The sequence below is a fragment of the Impatiens glandulifera genome, chromosome 2 (genome assembly GCF_907164915.1).
Source record: "Impatiens glandulifera chromosome 2, dImpGla2.1, whole genome shotgun sequence".
NCBI lineage: Eukaryota > Viridiplantae > Streptophyta > Magnoliopsida > Ericales > Balsaminaceae > Impatiens > Impatiens glandulifera.
Window position 1 is genome coordinate 61,406,125 of NC_061863.1, and position 22,113 is coordinate 61,428,237.

The 22,113-nt window shown below is 29.4% G+C and overlaps 2 protein-coding genes across 3 annotated transcripts; one reads left to right on the top strand and one right to left on the bottom strand.

Annotated features, from left to right (window-relative positions):
• Positions 1-2,489: 2,489 nt before the first annotated feature.
• Positions 2,490-6,398, bottom strand: LOC124927282. Its single transcript, XM_047467674.1, has 5 exons — positions 5,912-6,398; positions 4,975-5,074; positions 3,784-4,690; positions 2,910-3,280; positions 2,490-2,825 (listed from the first exon to the last, which is right to left on the bottom strand). Exons 2-5 carry the CDS (start codon positions 5,037-5,039, stop codon positions 2,717-2,719), a joined length of 1,452 nt encoding a protein of 483 aa, XP_047323630.1. The 5' UTR covers positions 5,040-5,074; positions 5,912-6,398; the 3' UTR covers positions 2,490-2,716.
• A 3,093-nt stretch (positions 6,399-9,491) lies between these two features.
• LOC124926619 (translin-associated protein X) lies at positions 9,492-13,640 on the top strand. Of its 2 annotated transcripts, none has more exons than XM_047466881.1 (7): positions 9,492-9,632; positions 9,717-9,797; positions 12,287-12,366; positions 12,569-12,710; positions 12,784-12,936; positions 13,033-13,234; positions 13,312-13,640. In XM_047466881.1, exons 2-7 carry the CDS (start codon positions 9,732-9,734, stop codon positions 13,410-13,412), a joined length of 744 nt encoding a protein of 247 aa, XP_047322837.1. In that variant the 5' UTR covers positions 9,492-9,632; positions 9,717-9,731; the 3' UTR covers positions 13,413-13,640. The 2 variants fall into 2 exon arrangements, with proteins under 2 accessions (XP_047322837.1, XP_047322836.1); XM_047466880.1 differs by having other exon boundaries at positions 9,493-9,632; positions 9,712-9,797.
• The last annotated feature ends 8,473 nt before the right edge of the window (positions 13,641-22,113 follow it).

Below are 22,113 nucleotides of genomic sequence, written 5' to 3' on the forward strand. Positions count from 1 at the left end.
AAAAATAAAAAAAAAATCACTTTTTATCTCTATAAATTATTTATTATGTTTTGACCACATAATTGAATTCCAACCCATATCTAAATTGACTGATAATGAAAAGTTATTTATTTGAAATACTAAATCAATTTTAATAAAAATGCAAAATAAAATAAATAAATAAATAATTCAATGAAGTGATAATAGTGATGATGGGAAGGTGACGAGGAGATAAGGAGGAGAAGGCAGCTAACTTATTTGTCACATGGCACACTATTACAGTATTCTTCTGGAAAATTCTCATTTCCTCACCGCTTAATTATCATAACATCGCGCGTTGGCGATTCAAAATCACAGGTTTTTCTTATCTGCATGCATTGTCACGTGTAAAGCTGACTAGTTCTATTTTTATTTGTAGAATACAAATAATTAAGTATTTATTATTTTATATTACAACAAAACTAATTTTAAATTAACAATTATAATGAATCAGAATATAAGTTTAATCCAAATAAATAAAATAAACGAGCCCTGATTAATTTGTGGTTAGCTCGGTATGTGTTACCAAAGTTGAAGTCAATGCTACGTGGGATGCACGTGCAAAATATAAAATCAATTTTTAAAATTTTATTTTTTTATATAAACAACTCAACAAAAAAAATGGTACTAAAACCACGGGTAATAGGATGTTTATGTGGAGTAGCCAAATTGGCTAGTCTAAAAAATTGTGACTTGTATTCCTGTTATTTTTTTGATATATTATTTGGCAGTGAGGAATAGAACAATTTTGACAATTATAAACAACCAAGCAGGTTCATTCACAACGTTGTTATTATAATGACGTTATCTGATGTGAGGTCTGGTAAGAATGTGGACTCGACGGGTGATCTCATTACCCTCTTGAAAGATATTCGTGCTCAGTAATCTTGTCTTTTTATTTTCGTTTAGTCGTTTAGTTTTTTAATTTCTTTGTTTTTCTTTCCTTTTTATTTTTAATTTGTTGTGTAATCTTTTTCATGAACATTTTATTTTTTATGAACCATTTAAAGTAATATATTGTAGTCAAATATTTTATCATAAAGTTGAACTTAATTAATTAATTTAAACATACATAAAAGAAACACTAATTAAAATTAGATGAATACACAAATCTTTATGTGTTGTTTTCACGATGAACTGAAAGAATCTGGTATTAAGTCAGATAGCACAGTAAAAATGTATTAATAATAAAACAAGACTTGATTCTTAATTGATAGAGATGCATATATATATATAGCAAGTGGATAATGAATGAATAAATAAATAAATAATTTAGGATTAGACCAAGCATGGACAAAAACTAAGATAGGTCCCAAATCTAAAACCGACTCCACCACCAATATATATTTTTCATCTTAATAAATAAATAAATATATATAAGTTAAAAATATTTGTCTGGATAATTATTTCAACTATTTTATGGATTTAAGTTGTTTTCATATGTTAACTATGCATTATTAAGGTAGTAATTGTGGGTAGGGTCCAAGGAGAAGCATTGATGGAAAGCTCTTACAAGTTGCAATTTGTAAATGAATTAAAAAATAAGCAAAAATGGTACTTGCCTTTTCTTTAAGTAAAGCCAACTCCTAACCTAAAAAAGCTAACATGATCCCAACACATCTATTAGTTAATAATTAATATATAGTATCAAATCTGTTACTTAAATATAATCAGATATCCTATACTAAATTACCACTTGATCACCAATTAAATTAATTATATGTCTCCAATAATGATTGTGTATACTATTTTGAAAGATTTCAGTGCTTGTATATGTTCAGTTTGACTAGATGAAAGGAAAAATAAATGGTAATTAATAACTTGAGATGTCTCTATTATATTTTTGTTAATTACAATAAAATTGAAAAAAAAATAATATGTTAAGTGTATTAAAAATTTAAAAAAACTCAATTTTTTTAAGAAATAAAATATCATTCGTGTCATACGAAGTCGAATATGAAAATCAAAGAAAAGACAACACCTATGACAAAATGAAGAATCGCATGCCACATCAGCATTGTTTTTTTGTAAGAGGGACATCGAATGAGTAGCAAAATTCAGTCTTTCTCTCTTATCCACAAAAAGTGAGTCAAATTGTCTGATATGTTATAGAGAGAAAAAGAAGAGAAAACAGGCTGGGTCCGTGGAGGTGGATTGGTGGGCTGCCATGGCCGTTTGTTTCCCATGATTCATTGGTTGTTGTTCTGTCGCTTTTCATTTTCTGTCTTCCAAATTTATTCACTCAAATGAGTTTTACTTTACTTCAAAACAAGAATTCAAGATTCCGTACTTACAAAATTAAGGCCAACAATGAAATTTCACATTGAAAGCTCATCATCAAATTTGAACATGTCCCCTTTTTTCATGGGATTGTGTTCAAAAGCTAGCTGTTACATCCACCACCAGCATTTGTGATAAATAAAAACATATTATCATTAAAATATACTTGATATAAATTGCTCGTTTTAGATATCAACAACAAATATCAAATTTCCAGAGATAAAATAAATGAAAAAATAACCATCTCTTTAACCGTTGCACACATCACACCTCCAAAACGCTTATACTTGAAAAGAAAAACAATGGATCTCTATAACTATATCTACAGGACATGGTCTTGCCCACAACCGTCAGATGAAAACAAATAATAGTAACCTCTCTAAGAAGCCGAAAAAAGGTAGTAGTATGATTGAAGTGATCAGAATCTACAGCAAAGAAGTCCCTGTCTCCAGCCCTTGTGTTTTCTGAGAAGTCTTTTGTCACCCTTTGCCATTCTAATTGGGCTGCTGTTCCATTCAGCATTTAATCTGTGCAAAACCCACAAGTATATACAAGATCATTTCGAGTAAAAGCAATTGATTATAGAGATGATTAGAGATTTGATTGTTTACATTGGGAAGGCGAATGATCTAGTGCTTGTGGCACTGCTATCAGATCGAAGAGAGGTGTTACAGGAATTCGCTATTGACCCAGTGTATGTTATTAGACCTGAAACTGAACCATTCATCCCAAAACTTGACTCCCCACGATCACCACCTCGTACATGGTTCAAGTCAGTTGGAACTTGGTGAGAACCGTCTACGCCAGTCCTCTGAGCCTTTAGATGATTGTCAGGGCTTCGAGATCCACTTCCTCCTCCTCCTCCTCCTGCTTTAGAATTGAAATCGAAAATGATAGTTGATTTCTCAACTTTGCTGTTGTAAGACAGTTTATTGACAGGGCTAGTCCTTCCACTTTCACTTGTTGCTTCAGAGTAGCGAACCTGCAATTCAAATGATAAAATCATGTCTCCAATATGTAGGGTTCATTTGAAAACACCCTTTATGTCAGATTTTTTCACATCCAAATTTGTGGATCAAGATCGGATCACAATTGGAAACACTTATTGTTTTTGTTTATATCTGGACCCAGTTCAAGATACAGAAACATAAATAAATTTCTGAATACGTATCTGACTAAATTTAGTTTATGTATCTTGAAACGGATCCAAATGTATATGAATTAAGTGTGACACAGATTCAAAAAATTATTGGCAGCTTCTATACCAGATCAGAATCAAGAATCCAAAGTGTTTAAAAATGGGGAAATAGTCTCTCACGCACTTGCACATTGAAAAATCAAGTAGTAGCGCTAAAACTGTCTCAATTCTGAAGCAACTTTTGAATGCAGAGAGATGGAACTTAAATAAAAACAATTTCTTTGACAGAATTAAGGTAGAAAGACCAAATCATGGGTAAAGGAGCTGAAAGTGGAGAATTTGCAAACCTGATCAGACTGCAATTCAACATCATCACCATTGGAGTCAACAGAATCAAGGAACGGGTTGAGAGATTTCTGTTTACCAAATTCTTCCAAGAAATATGTGCCTTCTTGCGAAATCATCTCCCCTGACATGTCAGCGACATCTTCAACAAATGGATTTGAAGAACAACGGACTTCAGCAGTACTTGTGCCAAAATCACTTTCTGGTGTACAAATGTCGTCCATCTTTTCTTTGGTGCCACTCTCATCAGTATCAACGGCTTGATTATTTGATAATGAAGAATTCAAAGGGGTTAGATTCTTGTTATCATCGCCTAGAGGGGTGAGACTCTGGAGGACTGTATTCTCATCACCTGTTTCAATCGAGTTTTGGTCCTTAGAAGAATCCTCAATACGTACACAGATGTCTTTTACACCATAAGAGGTACTATCTTTGTAGCAAACTACCAATTCTGGTAGCTCACATCCAGGAATGTCTTTTTCAACATATAGATCAGTTTTATTCTCAAATAATCCAGTTCCAATGAAAGGATTATTTCCATCAGGGACAACAGAATCCCTCAATTGAACTTTCGTACTTGATTCGTTTTCATCACTTCGGGACGGATCCATTTCTCTTGCTTCATTTTGTCCCCTTGAGTACTTTCCATCACTGATGAAAACTTCTTCAATCACACTATGTTCAAGTTCTGGAGTGTTTAAAAAAGCTTCTTGCTTTATTAACTTAGACCCTAAAGGTGCTATAGCACACTCCTTCTCTCTTATAGGTCCTACATCCTCTTCCTCCTTTTGCTCTCTTATAGGAATGGCCTTATCGCTATCACTATCATTCTCATAGATATTTGTATTGCTTTGGAATCTATTCCCGTTATCCTTCATGATTTGCCCCATCGGGTCCAAGTCCGAAGCACTGCAGTTGAAAGTCCAAGGGTTTACATAAATGTTTATATACGCATTAACTAAAATCTTAATGATCGTAAAGTACAGAAATTGAAGGTAAACAAACACTTTTGCCACTCAACAGAACGAAAGGAAAACAATTTCAGAGAAAAAGGGATTTTAATTATTAAATAAGCACATCTAAATGAACATTAGTAATCAGTAGTACTCTCTCAAATCAGCAAGAAAAGTTTGTAAAGTACTTTTCAAGACGTAAACAACACAAGATGAAAAAGAGGTGTATAGAAAACATACCGGGTTTCATTATTTACTTGAGACGGAACTGTTTGGAGAATTCTTAAAAGCTGTGAGGCAAACATCAACTGAGTTGCAGTTAACCAACTAAAAGATAACTCTGAAATGATAAAAGAGAAAAAGGAAACTTCAGGTTAACAAAATATCCCAGACAACTGAATATCATTAAATAAGAATGAAAGTATGGCCTGCCAATTGATTAAAACAGGAAGAAATCAATATGGCCAATTCCGGGGAAAAGAAATAGTAAATCTTCAATCTCTCTTTGCTACTCTAATAGATGATTGCAAAAAAGCAAGGTCAAGAAGGATAAAAATATATGAAGAATCTGACAAAAGAGAATTGTGTATGGAACAAAAAGACAGCAACTGAGTTGGGAGATTTTAAAATCATAAGGTCCTCCTCCTCCACCTTTTCTCAGATGTCTGTCAACTTTGGATCAGAAAGCAAAGTCTTTATTGAACCAGTTAAAAAGGGATTAATATTTAATCCTTTCTGTGATGCCAAAGGTACTACGCTTTAAGTTGTCGTTACTCTCTATAATTTGAAGAAGGAAAAAGACGAGTAAGGATATCTAAATCAGATCTCTCAAGTCATGACAAAAATTGAGATCCGGATTCACAAGACAATGAAAAAGGAGGGTTTTGTCAACACCCATTTACACAAAATACCTGTTTAATTAGTAATAAGAACGAGCAGGCAGTCAATCAGTGAGTCCCGTTTGCTTCAGAATAGACAGTCGATTCAATTGAATTCTCAGGGAAAACAAAAATTATAGCAAATTGCATACCAGAAATCAATGAATGAATCTATAGAGAAGGAAGCAGATGTAAAGAAAAATCACTTGTTCACGATCGCAGAGAGAAAGACAATGATGAAGGAGAAGAAGTAGTCACGTATTTATATAAAGAAAGAAAGAAAGAGATAGAGAGAGAACCTTGGACCGTTCCAAAGTGAATGGCGCAGCATAAGGGGGAATCGACATGATCGAATGGATTAGGGAAAAAGAAATGGAAATTGAGCCGGCCGGCAGGAGAGAGTTGTTGTTGTTGTATAATAAAAGAACCCTAATCACTTAAAGAAGGTCAACTAACTCTGTCCATGTAATAAATACTACTACTGCGCGCATATGGTAATGGAGAGGGGGGTTGGAAGATATTAACGCCCCCGAGAAAGAACCTTCCACATCATCATATTAAATGCCCATAAAACCCAAATCTCCATTCCATTCCAATTCCATTCCAATTCCAATTCCTTCTTTCTTCTCCGCACTCTCCGGCTCCACCTCAGGATCCACCGTCTGCGCTGCGCCACTACAATCCGACCACGAAAAAGTCAGCCATCTATTCTTTTATCTTGTCGACGGGCCGGCCACCGATAAATACAATTCCGGTGGTCAGATTGTCAAGAAAGATGCATATGCCATTACCATATAACTCAAAAGTTTCATTTTCACTCCATTAAGTACCTGCAACTTTTTTATGTATTTGATCTCCATAAATAATTATGGAACTTAATTAATAAATATTAACATGCCAAATAAAAATGAAATAGCATGCTCTTTTAAAAAATTTAAGAAACAAATGAGGGAGTATATTAGACTATAATTTCCATAGCTTGAAAATAATTCCATAATTCATTTGGAAAAAAAATAATTCCATCATAATCATAAGAAATTGTCTATGGTAATCAGGTAAAGATATTTAAGAAATAAAATGCAGCTCTATTTTAAAGAGTATTTCAGAAAGAGATCCAATTTAATGGAAACACCGATAAAAAAACTGAGATAATATTATGAATGAAAAGTTCATTACAGGAAAAACATATGAGATAATTATAACAAAGGAGGTGATGGTCGATTGACATGAAGTAGTCTGATTTTAAAAGTTTTACATCGACACTAATTCATGATCACTTGGCTGACATTCAGGAAAATATTAGCGACAAAAGACATAATTAAGAAATATATTAATATTTCAGGCGTCAATTACCCAAATTTGTGCAGTAAAAAAGGAAAGCATTGACCACTTATTTGAGAGTGCGCGTTTGTATCTAATGTATCTGGAACGAAATCATAAAGCTTGTAAAGAAAAAAGCTAAGAGCGGTAGCTTTTACGCGAATGTTTTCAAATGTTTATTTGGAGCTCAGGTCTACAATACCTGGAGATAAAGAAATACAATAATTCATAGTACGAATAAGAAAACGGAAAGAAAAGTTTTGGATGATATTGTCTCTGATGGCAACGCTCTCATAGATACATGGAGGAGGAGAATTCCGATTAATAAAGACAGTTGAAAGCTAAGTCAAATATAAAATATTTCTTATAAAATTATTACAAGGAAAAAATATTCAAATAGTTTTTGTTTGATAATTTGTTTGTAATTCAATTGTTTGTTGTTCTGTTTGTTATATAATTAAGTTGTTTGAAACTCGATATTTTGTCTAGCTTTGTTTTTTTAAACCCATTTCCATCTTTAGAGATTTTTTTTAATGTAATTAAAATTAAGAGTCATCACATAACTAATTGGTTCTATTATTTGTTAATTATTAATTTGGTCATGCTATATTGTATTTATATTGTATTCGTAGATCACATATCTTATCAATCATATAATTTTTCTTAAATTTCAATCATGTACAAACTTCATAAGATAATGTTTAGGAATTAGCAAACAATGAATTATACTGTATTATAACAAATAAATCTTTCTACTCAATTAGAGGTGATTATTAGTTGACTTTTTGAGTGTGCAACAATGACCCATTAACAAAAACACGTTAGTACAATTTTTTATTTCATTTTTCAAATAATTGTTTTTTTTTTTTTTACATTTTTGCTTATCAACAAACAATAAAAAATAATGTATCAATACTTGTTTAGTGGTCATGGAACTTTAAGTGAAAAATCATGATTGGAGATCTATATATTTTTTGAAAACTGAATAACACAAACTGAAGCTGAAGTGGCTTACAAAAAAGAGGTTAACTTTTCCAAATTTTATTTTGTTAATAAAAAGTATAAATTATAATATATAATATATATGGTATGAAAATGTATCTCTCATTAAGTCAAAATTGAGACTTTACAAACTAAATAAAATTAAGATTTTACGTGGCTAAAAGTTTAATTTAAAAAATATTAGTTATATAATATTATATATATATATATATAATTAAATATTTTATAAATTAATTATTTAAATATATATATATATATAATTAATTAATAATAATAATAATAAATAAAGTACACTATAAAATATTATATTTATAAAAATAATTATATAATTTTTTTTATCATATATATATTTTTAATTTATAAATATAAATATGTTTTTTTTAATGTAAAATCTTATAAAATTGTAAAATTATTTATAAATTAATAAAAATTTTATTATTATAAATATAAAATTAAAGGGTTTAACTACTAGAATGAAAATACAATTTAAGAGCTCTCCTCTCCTTCAAAATTTTTGGTTATCATATCTTTCTTGTTTCAATATAATTATATATATTAACTTATTTATTATTTTATAAACTTCTCTTGGCAGTTGGCAACCTACTATTTGGTGATCACTATTTTGGCAGCTGTAGCTCGTCAGTTTAATATTGACTTATTTTCAGTAATTAAAAATAAATAATATTTTTAAATTTGAGTTTTAAATTCAACCTATTTTAATTATATATGTATAAATTCATTTAGAATGACATAATTCTACAAGTATTGGAATGACTTTTGGTGTCACGTAGAAAGATTAGTCAAGGAGGTTGAATATTGATGGATGCCTTATGTAATATTTCTAATATATTTTATAAAGTAATATAAAATTGTATACAAGTTTAATTTTAAAATTAATAAAACTAATTTATGTTAATTTTAGCTATTTTATTTTTTTTATAAATTTAGTGACTATAGATGAATAGTTTGAATTTTGAAAAAGTATTATATATTTATTATTTATTTTTATGTGACCTCTAATAGTAAGAACTTATATCATACTTGCCTTGCCTTGGGTGTAAGATTTCATTCATTTTAATTATATATTATTACTCTTTTTAACCAGCATAATATTAGTTAATATTAACCTAGCAAATATATACTTAATTCTAAGGACAGCTCTTGCTACAACATAAAATCTATAGTATTTTTCAACATGTCTTCCATCACATATAAATATATATATATATATATATATATATATATATATATATATATATAAATACCCCAATTTGTGCTAGTATTTATTTATAGTGTCATGTTGATATTTTATGATTGTTGGATTTGATTTTAATAGTATTTTTTAAAATTTTGTTATGTTTATTTTATTGTTGTTAATAAATAATATACTTGTGTCAACCATAATCATATAATCATCTTCGGTCGTGCTCTCATAAATAAAAATATAATGTTTATAGGGAAATATAAAAAATAAAATAAAATTGGGAGTAAGTTATGAGTTTTTATTAATAAATGTTGTGAACCCAAATAAAAATAAAATAAAATAAAAAGCTCCTCAACTTCTTCATCCTGCTTTAGCTACCACTGAGCAGACCCAGACCCCATCGGGTTCTTCCTCTTCTCCAAGCAGCGGCAAGGAACCAGATTGAAAGGTCTAAGCCAACATTCGAGATAGACCCTTTTCAAGCCATTATCACGGTTAGCCTTAGCCCCCCCTTCTTGCTCTCTGTTAAATATTATTTATTATTCAGACTGTCACTGTCGATTTCTTTTCTAGCTTAGCTTGGATCAAGGACAATGGCTGCTGTTGGCTCCTCCATGACAGACGCTTTCGCCAAATACGCTGAGTATCTCAATAAACTGGTTCGTCTCTTCTTCTTGTTTACTTTTCGTCATTTTGTCACTGTTTTCATTCACTCTAGAACTGGACTGGAACCCTAAATGTTGATATAATCACGTATTTGAGATGAATCGATCATTTCCAAGTTGGGGGATTCTGATTAAATCAAAATAGACATACATTCTGTTAGTGGGGATTTAGATAAAGGCTGTGAATTAATCCTGCAAACTGTTTTCAGATTACCATTTCTACAATATAACTCTCCTCTTTTTTTTTATTTTATCTATACATTAGTTAACTTTAGTTTAGTTCCAACAGTTATTGAACCTATACTTTTGACAGAATGTGTAGAACCATCGGGTAGATGAACTGTCATAGGTAAAATCATAGGGTCGGTTTCTTCCATAAATGTTTAAATTTGAACATATATGGCTACTACTTGCGCCTATATCTAAGATCCACGAACTAGAATTTATAGAATCAACAACATTAAATACATGGTTAAAATAGTTGCACCGTCCCCCAAATTTGCAACTTTCCCTTCATCATCTTCTGGATTTCATTCTGAGTCATCCAGTTAGTATATCTTTCGAGTTTGGTTATTTATCCACATAGTAGAATTGAGTGTCAGCCATGTTAGCCACCACTTTGCCTTTCTTCTGGTTCTTCAATTCCTTGAACCACTGCGGATAGCCATGAAGTTTGATGCGGATAGCCTGGAGATGACCTTCAGAGTTACAGTGATCACAATACTTGTTGATCTTCCTGCCACCGGTTCTTCCTCCAAAAGTTCCTCGACCGCGCACTGTGGTATTTCATGCGAAAACGAAAGTACATCACACTGTTTTCCAACACTTAGCGCAAGAACGAAAGCCCGATTCACCGTCGGCAATGAATCCATCATCAGGATTTTGTTTCTACCTGATCACAAGTTTCGTTCAGACCCATCAGGAACTGGAACAGCTGGTTCAAATCTGCCACCTCCATAGTCTCAGGACAGTGACAAATTGGGTGAAACAGACATTGAAGCTCCTCCCAGAAACGTTTGAGCCTCCAAGAATACTTCTCAAGCTTCATAGTTCCTTGATTAATGGTTGCAATCTCCTGTTGCAGATGATATTCCCAATGGACCATTGTTTTGTCCATATCGCTAAGACAACTAGTTCCAAAGATCTTCGACAGTGCTGGTGTAAATGAACACCAACTCCTTTAAGTTCGAGTTCAAAATCCGGGAGCGGACCATATAGGTCCACCCTAGTCCATTGATCGAAATTCTTTGATTCCCAGGCTGGTTCCTTAAAAGAGCTTGAAGCCGACTTGAGATTAGCTCTATACCAGCTCAAATAGTTACCCTCAGTCGATGGAGTTGTCACCATATTCATTTCCAGATGATCAGAGGTCTGCATGTGGGGTGGGATCTTTGTTGCAGGTGATAGTGATTGCAGTGGAATCGGAAGTGGTACTGTTGCCTCCCATTGCTAGCTCTGATAAAACAGACACACATGAGTAATTTAAGAGCTCTCAACTAAGCTTGAATTATATTAATGAATTCATATATGCAATTGTCAATGAATACAGAGTTAATGAATAAAAGAAAAGAGCAAAGAAAATTAGAATATCTACAACAAATTCTAACGGTTAACTCTGATACCATAAAACAGATACACAAGAGTGATTTAAGAGCTCTCAATTAAGCTCGAATTGTATTAATGAATTCATATATACAATTGCCAATGAAAAAAGAGTTAATGAATAAAAAAAATGGAAAAAGAATTAGAATATCTACAACAAATTCTAACTGTGGCAGGCATAAGAGAATCTGATTTTGTTAAGCATCTCGTTTATAGAATACTCCTGATTTATTTGTAACTGGATTGGGCTCCATTTGGGCTTGTTTTGTGAATTGTCGAAGGCCCTGCACTTATGCATAATTAAAGTCTGATCCAACCCATCAGTCTTTCAAGCAATTCAACTATATCTACACCATAGGTAACAAAAGCCCTAAGCTGTTGTGGTCTTCACATTCCTTCTTCATGAAGCATCAATGTGCACACACACACACACAAAAAGATGTGGTTAATAGTGGTAATCACATGGGAATGGGGATTATTTAGGAATGGTGAAACCTTTTGATAATTCATTGAAAACATTCAGAACTTGGTATCTTTTAATTGTTCAAAATGATAAACTGGAAGGATCCTCTGTATGTTTTTTTATTAGTTACACCACATGACAAGATTTTGTTAGTGTTTTATTGTATGTATCAGCTATAGATAAAAAGGTATTTTTCTGTTCCTTGAGCACCTTAAGCACATGGGTTAGACATCCTAGGTAGTTCTTTGGGAGTATTATAATTCCCTTACTGATTTGATCTGATTTTGAGTGATACTATAATTTATTCCGTAGAATAATAATTTCCTTGGGTTAGATATCCTAGTTAGTTCTTTGGAAATATTATAATTTCCTTACTGATGTGATCTGATTTTGAGTGATACTACAATTTATTTCGTAGAATGATAAGCGGGAAAGAGTGGTAAAAGCAAGTCGTGACATCACAATGAATAGTAAGAAGGTGATATTTCAGGTGCACAGGTATCAAATCATTCTTTCTCAGCTAACAACAACTCATGATGTGGGCTTGTAGTTAACAATCTGCCTTTTGGACGGTCAAAATTTGTTTATGAATATCTTCTGTGAATGTCACACAAATGTTAATCGATCTATGATTTTGTTGCATGTTATTTATTATTAATCTTTACTTTCATTTTTTTCGTTAATATTTTTGAAATTTTAGAATCAGTAAAGAAAATAAAGAGGAAGTTTTGAAGAAAGCTGAAAAGGATCTTGAGGTTGTGACAAATCAGCATGTTGCTCGACTCGTAAAAGAACTCCAAGGAACTGATTTTTGGAAGCTAAGAAGAGCTTACTCTCCAGGGGTATTACCACAAATTGCTAGTTAGTTAGAATGAAAAGAATTGTTAAATTTGGTATTTGGGCTTTATTATGCAGGTACAAGAGTATGTTGAAGCAGCAACATTTTGTAAATTCTGTAGATTTGGGACTCTTTTGAAACTTGAAGAGATCAATGCTACACTTTTGGCATTAACTACTGATCCATCACTGAAGCCTTTGGAAATAAATGTTCTTGATTATGTCTTGGGGGTGAGTGTCAATAAAATTATTTGGAAGACGAGTGGAATTAGTATTGTAAGTTTGTTGAATAATTCATGATGTGTGGTGTTGAGTAAATTTGTTTAGATAGGAGACCTGACAGGAGAGCTTATGAGGCTGGCTATAGGACGGATTTCGGATGGAGAACTTGAATTTGCAGAGGAGATATGCTCTTTCACACGTGAAATCCATCGAGAGCTAACCTTGGTTGCTCCAAGAATGGATGACAATTTTGACATGAAACAAAAGATGGATACTATGTTGCAAAGTGTAATGAAAATTGAGAATGGTAAGCGAGCATTTATCATATATATACTACTGAAAGTTGTTATGTGTTTGATATATTATTCTTCTTTGTGCGCGCAGCTTGCTTTAGTGTTCGGGTTAGAGGATCAGAATACATTCCTCATCTTGGATCCGGTGATTCCAGTTACTTTTCCTTGTTAGGCGCACCCGATAATGAATGATCTTAACCAAACCTAATCTTTGCTCCAATTGAGACTACATTTTACTCAGTATTCTGGAGGAAAGTTTCACCTTTTACATGTTGGGAAAAATATTACTCTTTAGGATTCTTTTTTTGATTCTATGGCTTAACAAACTGCTATCCATGCTTATTAAACTTACTTGAAATTTTCACATATCAATATCCCATTCCCCCATTGGCAGTTAATATAGAGTAGCCAATTCTGATATGTATTAATTTGACTAATTTTCCCAACTTCTACTTTGTATGATAACACATTAATTCTAAGAGCATTAAATCCATGTTGGAAAGACACTTTTAAGAATATAAGCTGAGAAACAGCATATCTAACCTTAATAATTAATATCCATCTCTTGACTTTTTAATTTGTAGCACTTACATATGATATATAGGAGGAAAAACAACATTTAAAGAATAAATTATCCAAACTTTTATTTTCCTTTTTGCCCACTTTAGACTATCGATCTTTTTTTATATACTTTCTCTTTTGTCAGCCATAGAATCTTGATACCACTTTTCAGTTCCATACCAAGTAACTTTAACTCCTTTCTTATTTCATCCCATCTTAGAACATTTGAAAGCATAGCCCTTCAATTTCTTTTTATTTATTGATCAATTATTTTGGCAAAGATAGTATAAAAATTAGTTAAAGCCAATAAAAAAAAACAAATGAATCATTTTAAATAGCTAGTTTTCAAAACAAACAATAGAGTCTATAGTGCACCAGTTCCAATTGAAGAGAAAGTGTGGGTTTTATTTAATTTTTTCATTTATTATACATACACTAACTTAATAAATTAAGTATATTTGTATTATGCAAAGGTAGGTAATTATGTATGTATAAAATGAATAATTGAGATAATGTGTATCTCATGCAACAGCATGTATTGTCATTGTCAAACTTCAATATCACTATTAATCATACTCTTTATATATTTATATAGATAGATAGATAATACAAAATGAGTAAATTTATAACTAATTTTTGGGACCAAACTCTGTAACAGATTGAGATGTATACTAATGTCTCCAGGCAGATTGAAGATATAAATATATATAAATATTATTAATTATTGCAACTAGAAATTAAACCAACCAGCATTGTTTGTTGCAAGTTGCACATGAAAAAGACGAGTCCCCACACATATATGAATGAATCTGTCTGGTGTTGTTTTTCTTGAAAGATTTATAATAGAATCTTGGGGCTGGACCTGTGTGTAGATTTTGTGGACCATTTTTCATCTTATTATTAATTATGACCTTCCTTTTTTGTCATTTCAATTTTCCCATCACTTTTATTTATTCATTCTCTTGTCTCTTTTTAGCTACCCTAACTAGCTAGTTTCCAACATTATTTTAATAATAATAATAATTTAACTCTTTCTTCACACTTCTATTTATTTATATATCATATGATTTCATAGAAATTATATATTGTCAAAATTACAGTTAGAAATAGATAATTATCACATTTTTTAAAAATTTAAATTATTTTATAATAAAAGAGAATTTTGTAATTTAGAAAAAGTCTTGTGATAGGAATCATTCAGATCAGAGACTGACGCTAGGAAATTTATTTTAGTTCTTGTTCTTTCTGACGTGGAAGATGACCTGTCAAACTTTTATTGGTTACACGGCTCTTGGTGAGTCCCAAAGGCCAGATCCTCTAATCATTTTTATATTTTTCAATATATAATATAAGCTCCAATGATTAGTCTTGAAATTATAGAATATTAATTAAACATATTTTTGTTTGAATAAATAGTTGTGATTATTTGAAGTTTTATCTTATAAATCCAATTGAATCAGATAGTTTTTACTTATTAAGAGAGATTAAAAATGAGTTGAAAGTATATATTTCCTATTTAAGAAAAAGAAAAGGAAAGAAGCTGAGATAGAGAAACTTGAACATGTGAGATTTGTCTGTCTGGTTAATATAAGAAATAAATAATAGAGACGTATTTATTTATTTCAATAGCTTGCCTATTGTTGTAATATATTTTTGTTAATATTAAAATAAAGGCAATTAATTAATATAAAAATAATTATAAAAAGAAAATGTGTATTAAATAAAATAAAAGTAGGGTCTAACTAACTAAGGAGGGAGGGAGAGTAAAGTAATTAAATAGGTGAAGTGAGCAGACAAGAGCACGTCTTGTATCACGTGCATGGGTGAGATTCCCAACACGAGAAATGAGATTTCCCAGGTCGGTGGATGGATGGATCCGTCCCCCTTGTTACACCCGACCGGACCCACATTCCTGCACCGTGTTTGAATCAATGTAACTCTTAAATTTGGAGTTTTTAAAGGGTATTCGCTAACTAATGCTGAAACAATTATACCTCAATTTCATCCATTTTTTTTGGACAATCGCTAACTAATGGTGAAAGAATTACACCTCAACTGCATCAATTTTTGGACAATTAATTTGGTAAATATGTTGGTTTTAAAATATACAGAGTAAGTTGAAAGAACAAATGTTATTAAGTTAATATATACACAATTAAATAATTAAAGTATATTTTTAAACATTATTTAATTTAAATTAACACATCAATACAATATTTAAAAAAAATATTTTTTTTCCCAAACCTAACTCCAGCTTCAAAGATGGACGTTTCCAAACAGGAAATAATGTCAAGTTTTGTGTTATTTGAGGGTTAAACAAACAAGATTTTGAGAAGAATCCTAGATCAAACAGGGCCAAGATTAACCTCTAAATTTTGTTTATATTTTCAAATAAACTCCTCTACTATGGCACTCTCTAAAACTAATGCATGTATTCGATGGAGTTTGAAGTTAGTCAGTTTTGTTATTTTTATTAACTTCACTACATTATATATAATAAAAGTTCACCCTTCCCTCTTCTAGTCTAGTGGCAAAAAGAGGTTGGGTTCGAGCATGTAAGACGACAAGTTTCGCTCATCTAGTTAAATTGGTTAAATAGATTTGCGGGTAATGTGTTTAACTCACGTGGATTAGTCACACTCCGAAAGAGAAATAGAACCAAACGTTCTAACAAAATTTTACCCAAAAGGACTTGTTTGGATTTGAGTTCTTTTTTAATTTGGAAAGATAAAAATGATAATGATGAGTAGTAATTTTGACGAGGTAATAATTTTTTTTAGGTAAAAAGACTTAAATATATTAATATGTAATAATAAATATTAATTTAAAATATTTAGTATTTTGATATTTTGATTAATGAATTAAGTGATACGATAAATGAGAAAGACAGTTAAATAATATTTAATTAGTTTGAGTTATTTAAAATAATTCAAACCAAACTAGCTTTAATAAAATAAATGATAGGCTTAATTTTTAATCTTGCCATAGTTCTATCTAGTACATTAGGTAGGTAGTTATTTTAGGGTTTAAACTTAAAAAAAAAACAATGAATTGTTTTTATTGATTTTGGAGTTAGGTTTACAAGTTGTGCATTTGCCTGGTTTAACAATGTAAATTATCCTAAATTATGTATGAGATTACAAACTTCATGCTCAAATGGGAGAATCTGTCTTTTTTTTAAGATAACAACTTTAATTAATGTGGTTTATCCATTAATAATAGAGATGTTTTTATCATGTTAAAAATTTCAATGTTATTTCATTTTTATGAAAAATGATGAAATATTTGGATGAATGAATTATTATTATTATTGGGTTAACAATATATATGTTAATAAAGGACAAGTTAAATTTAATTTTTTGTTTTGAATTTGAATAACAAGTGAGTTATTTTAAAATAATCTTGGAATTTATTTAGTTGATTTAAAAAATAGTGTTATATAGGCCTGTTGAATTGTCAAATTGAGACTATTTAGTGGAGTCAACTGAGATTTCAGACATTTATTTTAAAACTTCACAATTTTTGTTTTATGGTTAGAATTATAGAAAATGAAATTCTTCTTAACGATTTTAAACGCCGTTAATTTATTATCTACGTAACATTTATAGCCACTAATTTAAATACCAAAATTCGATAGTTAAATTAGTGACAACAATATTTTATTTATTTATAAATACCACGTAGATAATAAGATAACAATGTTTGAAACCGTTAAAGACAAAATATCAATTTATATAATTTTAACAATAAAGAGTCTCAAATGGTGAGGTTTAAAAGAATATGTCCGAAATCTCAATTGACCCGAAATCTCAAAAGACATCCACTACGGTTTTTATTTAATACAATCCACCCACCATTATTGATAATATTATTTTGATAAAAAAAAAATCAACGATAACTTAATTCAACTAAAAATATGCTTAAAAAAGAAGATAACATTTCTCAAATTTGAGTGATATAAAAAAAACAATCCCGTTTGTTAAAAAAAACAAAAACAATTATTGAAGGGATCAGGGAGAAATCACTAACTTTTATATAGTTAAAAAATAAAAGAATTGATCTAAAGTTGAATTGAGTATAAGTATTGAAAAATTAGTTCTTAGATTATTAAATAATATATATATATATATATATTATAATGTTATGATTATTTTATATTTGATTTTTTTTAATTATAAAGATCCCGAAAGGCTTGTGCCATATAAGACCCAAAACCATAAGTACTATTCCATATTTTTTTATTTTTTAAAACTAACTTCTTATCAAACTAGCTCAAAGAAAAGGTTAAAACGTACAATTTAAAATTGAAAGTTGAAAGGTGTGAAAACAAGTATCCTCCTCGTTCGGTCTTTGTTCCACGTATATAATAAATATTAGGTGCATGCAGATGCAGAATGCAAGTGGCCAAAGTGTTTGGCTGCATGCATAGACATAGGCAACAGCTATAGGTGTGTGCCAAATCTATGTGTCCACCACTAATAATTAATTAAACACAACCCAGTTTATTTCATTATTTTTTTCATGTCCTTATTTTTATTTTTACTACCTTCTTATTTAATTGGACACCACACCATTATTAACCAACTTGCATTAAATAAATATTATAAAGTAATTAAATTTAACTATATGTTATAACTATTAGAAATGGAGAATGATGGCCGGCAAGTCTTGTACCATGAATCACAAAGTTCTCACGTTATTCTGGTCATATAAATGGTTGTCAAACTATGAGTGTGTGTTTGTATATGTGTGTGAGAGAGATAATTAGGGCATGGTACCTTAAGACAAGGGGGTGTGTCTTTAAAGTCTAAATAAAGTGGAGTAGCACTAACACCTTTGACTGTGATGCCTGCCCCTCAACAAAACCCATGTGCCCACATTAATTATCATACACTAACAAATATATTCTAATAACTGTCATCTTTTGAAAAATTCACTAACTAAAATTTAATAAACACATAAATAAACAAAATCATTTCAAATTTATTTATTGTCATAATATAGTTACATTATATTATATGACTTTAAGACTTGCATAATGTTCATATTAATTTTAGACCATCATATTTGTCCAAATAATGTATAATATAAGCAAGTTTAACCATACAATTATTTTTATTAGATAATCAAATTTATTTACTATTAAATTAAATTATTGTGATTTTATACAAATAAACCATTTATTTATTTATCATTGTGTACTACGTGTATGTACATTTATTAATATTGCCTCCATAAATCCTTACTAGTATTTGACTGGTCTACTCTACCTAATATTTTTTGTATATAAAACTTTATATTTCCAGCATAGATTCCTCTTGTTAATAGAGCTTTCAGCTTACAGATCCACTTGATTAATAAATATATTGGGTCTGATTTGGAAACCATTAAAACAATTCATTATTATTCTTTTATTTTTATTTTCATAACTAACTTATGAAATTGCATTCAAACAAATTAGTTATTATTACTTAAGCTAGACATGAGAACCAAACAGTCCATGTTATAACATATTATTTTATGATAGTCTCACTTCAAATAAGTCGAGTCGAATTCAAATCAGCTTAAACTCGAGTTTGACTCAATTAAGTATTTATTAGTTCGACTCGAACTTGAGCTTGAACGAGTTTATAAATTCGAGCTCGACTTGATTATTTACCTACAAACTCAACTTGACTCGATCATTTCTTTCAATGAATATGAATATAAACTAAAACTAAATTGAATGAAATATGAAAAAGAAGTGACAGGAGAGGGAATAATATGTTTATGAATAAGTGAGAGAAATTATGAAGAGGAAAAAATACTTTGGGAATAAATGAGAAAAATTTGTAAAATAAAAGAATACGACAAAAATAAAAAATATATGATATAATTATTAGAATATATTATTATTATTATAATATAATATATTCAATAGATATATTTATGAAACATATTTTTGAAATATATTATATTCTAACAATAATATAATAGATTCTAACATGATAGATTATGAAATTAGGGTTCTAATTTTGAATTTTTAGGAGCAATATAAAATAATATTGTGAGTCTAATATATAAATTTTGAACATAAGAGAGTGAATAAAAAATATTTGTTTTAAATTTTAAATTTAATATTAAAATAAATAAAAAATATATTATTTAATATTAGGCTTGAAAAAGTTCAACAAATCATCAAACAAATATGATATGTGCTTAAGTTCGACTCAAATATTAAACGAGTCAGCTCGAGCTTGAGCTTGAACGAGTTTATAAATTCGAGCTCAATTCGACTATTTACCTACAAACTCGATTTGACTCGACCATTTCTTTCAATGAATATAAATACAAACTAAAACTAAATTGAATGAAGTAATATAAAAAAGAGGAATAGTATATTTATGAATAAGTGAGAGAAATTATGAAGAAAAAAAAAATATTTTGTGAATAAATGAGAAAAAAATGTAAAATAAAAGAATAAGCATAAAAATAAAAATAAATGATATAATTGTTATAATATATTCAATAGATATATTTATAAAACATATTTTTGAAATATATTATATTATAACAATAATATAATAGATTTTACCAATGATAGATTATGGTTATAATTTTGAAATTTTAGGAACAATATGAAATAATATTGTGAGTCTAACATATAAATTTTGAACGGCAAAAGAGTGAATAAAAAATATATTATTTAGCATTAGACTTGAAAAAGTTCAACAAATTATCAAACAAATATTATATGTGCTTAAGTTCGACTCGAAAATTAAACGAGTTAGCTCGAGTTTGGTTAAAGTAAAATTCAAGTCGAGTTTTGACTGAATGGCTCGTAAGCAGCTCACGAGTAACTTGACTCATTTGTCGCTTACTTTCCGATATTAATAACCCTGAACCATCTAAACTAACATTAATTTATATTTTAAAATAAAAATAAATAAATAAATAAATTGATAAACGTGTAACATATTATATATATAATATGTTCAAATTATGGATCATAATATCACAACCATAGTTTAGTTAGAGAAAACGACTCAGCTTAATTTAAGGTTGATCTACGGTTAAATTTAAAAATAAAATTAAATTTTGAATTATATTCATCATATAAATAATAAAATATTATTATTTTAAAATTAATTTTAAATATTATATTACATATTTTTACTATAAAATATAAATCAATAATTAAATATGGACAATTGATTTATAATATATTTTTTATAATTTATAATTTTTATTTAAAAGAAAAATTAAATTTTATTTTAAAAAAATGATATTAAAAAACACATCATTATATAATATATTGCGTTTAAGTTTTATTTTTTTTCTTATTAGAGCAAAATGATTTTGTTATATTTATTGATTTTGTTGATAATTTCAATCACTAAATATTTAATAAAAAAGAAACAATTAATATTTTTTCAAATATTTTGTATTTGTTCATATTTTTTTTTAATAAAAATTAAGCCATCAGACTATTACCTGCCCTTCCCTTAATGTTGGAAATTGTAAAAAATCTAATAAACACTCCTTTTTACCACTATACATATCAATCAACTCAAATTGTTTTTATTTCATACCTTTTTTAATTTAAAAGAATATATATATATATATTTTAAATATAAATTATATTAAATTATATTTTAAATCTCTCAAAATTAGAGTTAGATACTTAAACACTATAGGTAGCAGGTTAACAATACAAGATCATGGATAATGATATTTCTTCGTTTCTAAGTAGATAACACAATTACGACACACAATTACACACACAATTACACACACAATTACACACACAATTACGATGCATCACGACCTACACCATTGAACCCACTTTTGGTTTAAAAAATTATATATTTATGAATATATTATATAAAACCCAAATAAAATATTTAAAATAACAAAGTTTGATTTAAAATGTATTAAGATTATTTAAACAATTATATTAAATAATTAAGAAAATTAATAATTTCTTTTGTAAATATTAGGATAGACCACATTAAACCCAAAATGATCAAACTATGTAGTAATTTATATACACATGCATATAAATGAATCTGAAATTATATTTCAATTGATTTAATCTTAAATAAAATTATAAAAATGAATGCAATATTGAATACATAGAAATTATAATATTTAAAATAGGTTAAGTATGTAGTTGTTGTTATGCGCCGACCGTCGAGGCGTGGCCGCGTGGGTCATGGAAAGCCTGCGGCAGTATGGCCCTTTCTTTATATATTTTAAAATTGTCGACTTTCATTTTCAAGAAGCCCACCCAACCTCTCTGAAATTAGAAATCGGAGGAGGAGAGTTCATACGCATTTATAAAATTAGAACA

What these genes read in the sequence shown, in the direction of transcription:
- LOC124926619 (XM_047466881.1), top strand. Translation starts at nt 9,732, where the DNA reads ATGGCTGCTGTTGGCTCCTCCATGACAGACGCTTTCGCCAAATACGCT. An exon ending in CTGAGTATCTCAATAAACTG is followed by an intron (nt 9,798 to 12,286) that starts GTTCGTCTCTTC and finishes TTTATTTCGTAG; the next exon opens with AATGATAAGCGGGAAAGAGT. An exon ending in GTGATATTTCAGGTGCACAG is followed by an intron (nt 12,367 to 12,568) that starts GTATCAAATCAT and finishes TTGAAATTTTAG; the next exon opens with AATCAGTAAAGAAAATAAAG.
- LOC124927282 (XM_047467674.1), bottom strand. Translation starts at nt 5,039, where the DNA reads ATGTTTGCCTCACAGCTTTTAAGAATTCTCCAAACAGTTCCGTCTCAA. An exon ending in CAAGTAAATAATGAAACCCG is followed by an intron (nt 4,691 to 4,974) that starts GTATGTTTTCTA and finishes TTTCAACTGCAG; the next exon opens with TGCTTCGGACTTGGACCCGA. An exon ending in AGATCATTCGCCTTCCCAAT is followed by an intron (nt 2,826 to 2,909) that starts GTAAACAATCAA and finishes GGTTTTGCACAG; the next exon opens with ATTAAATGCTGAATGGAACA.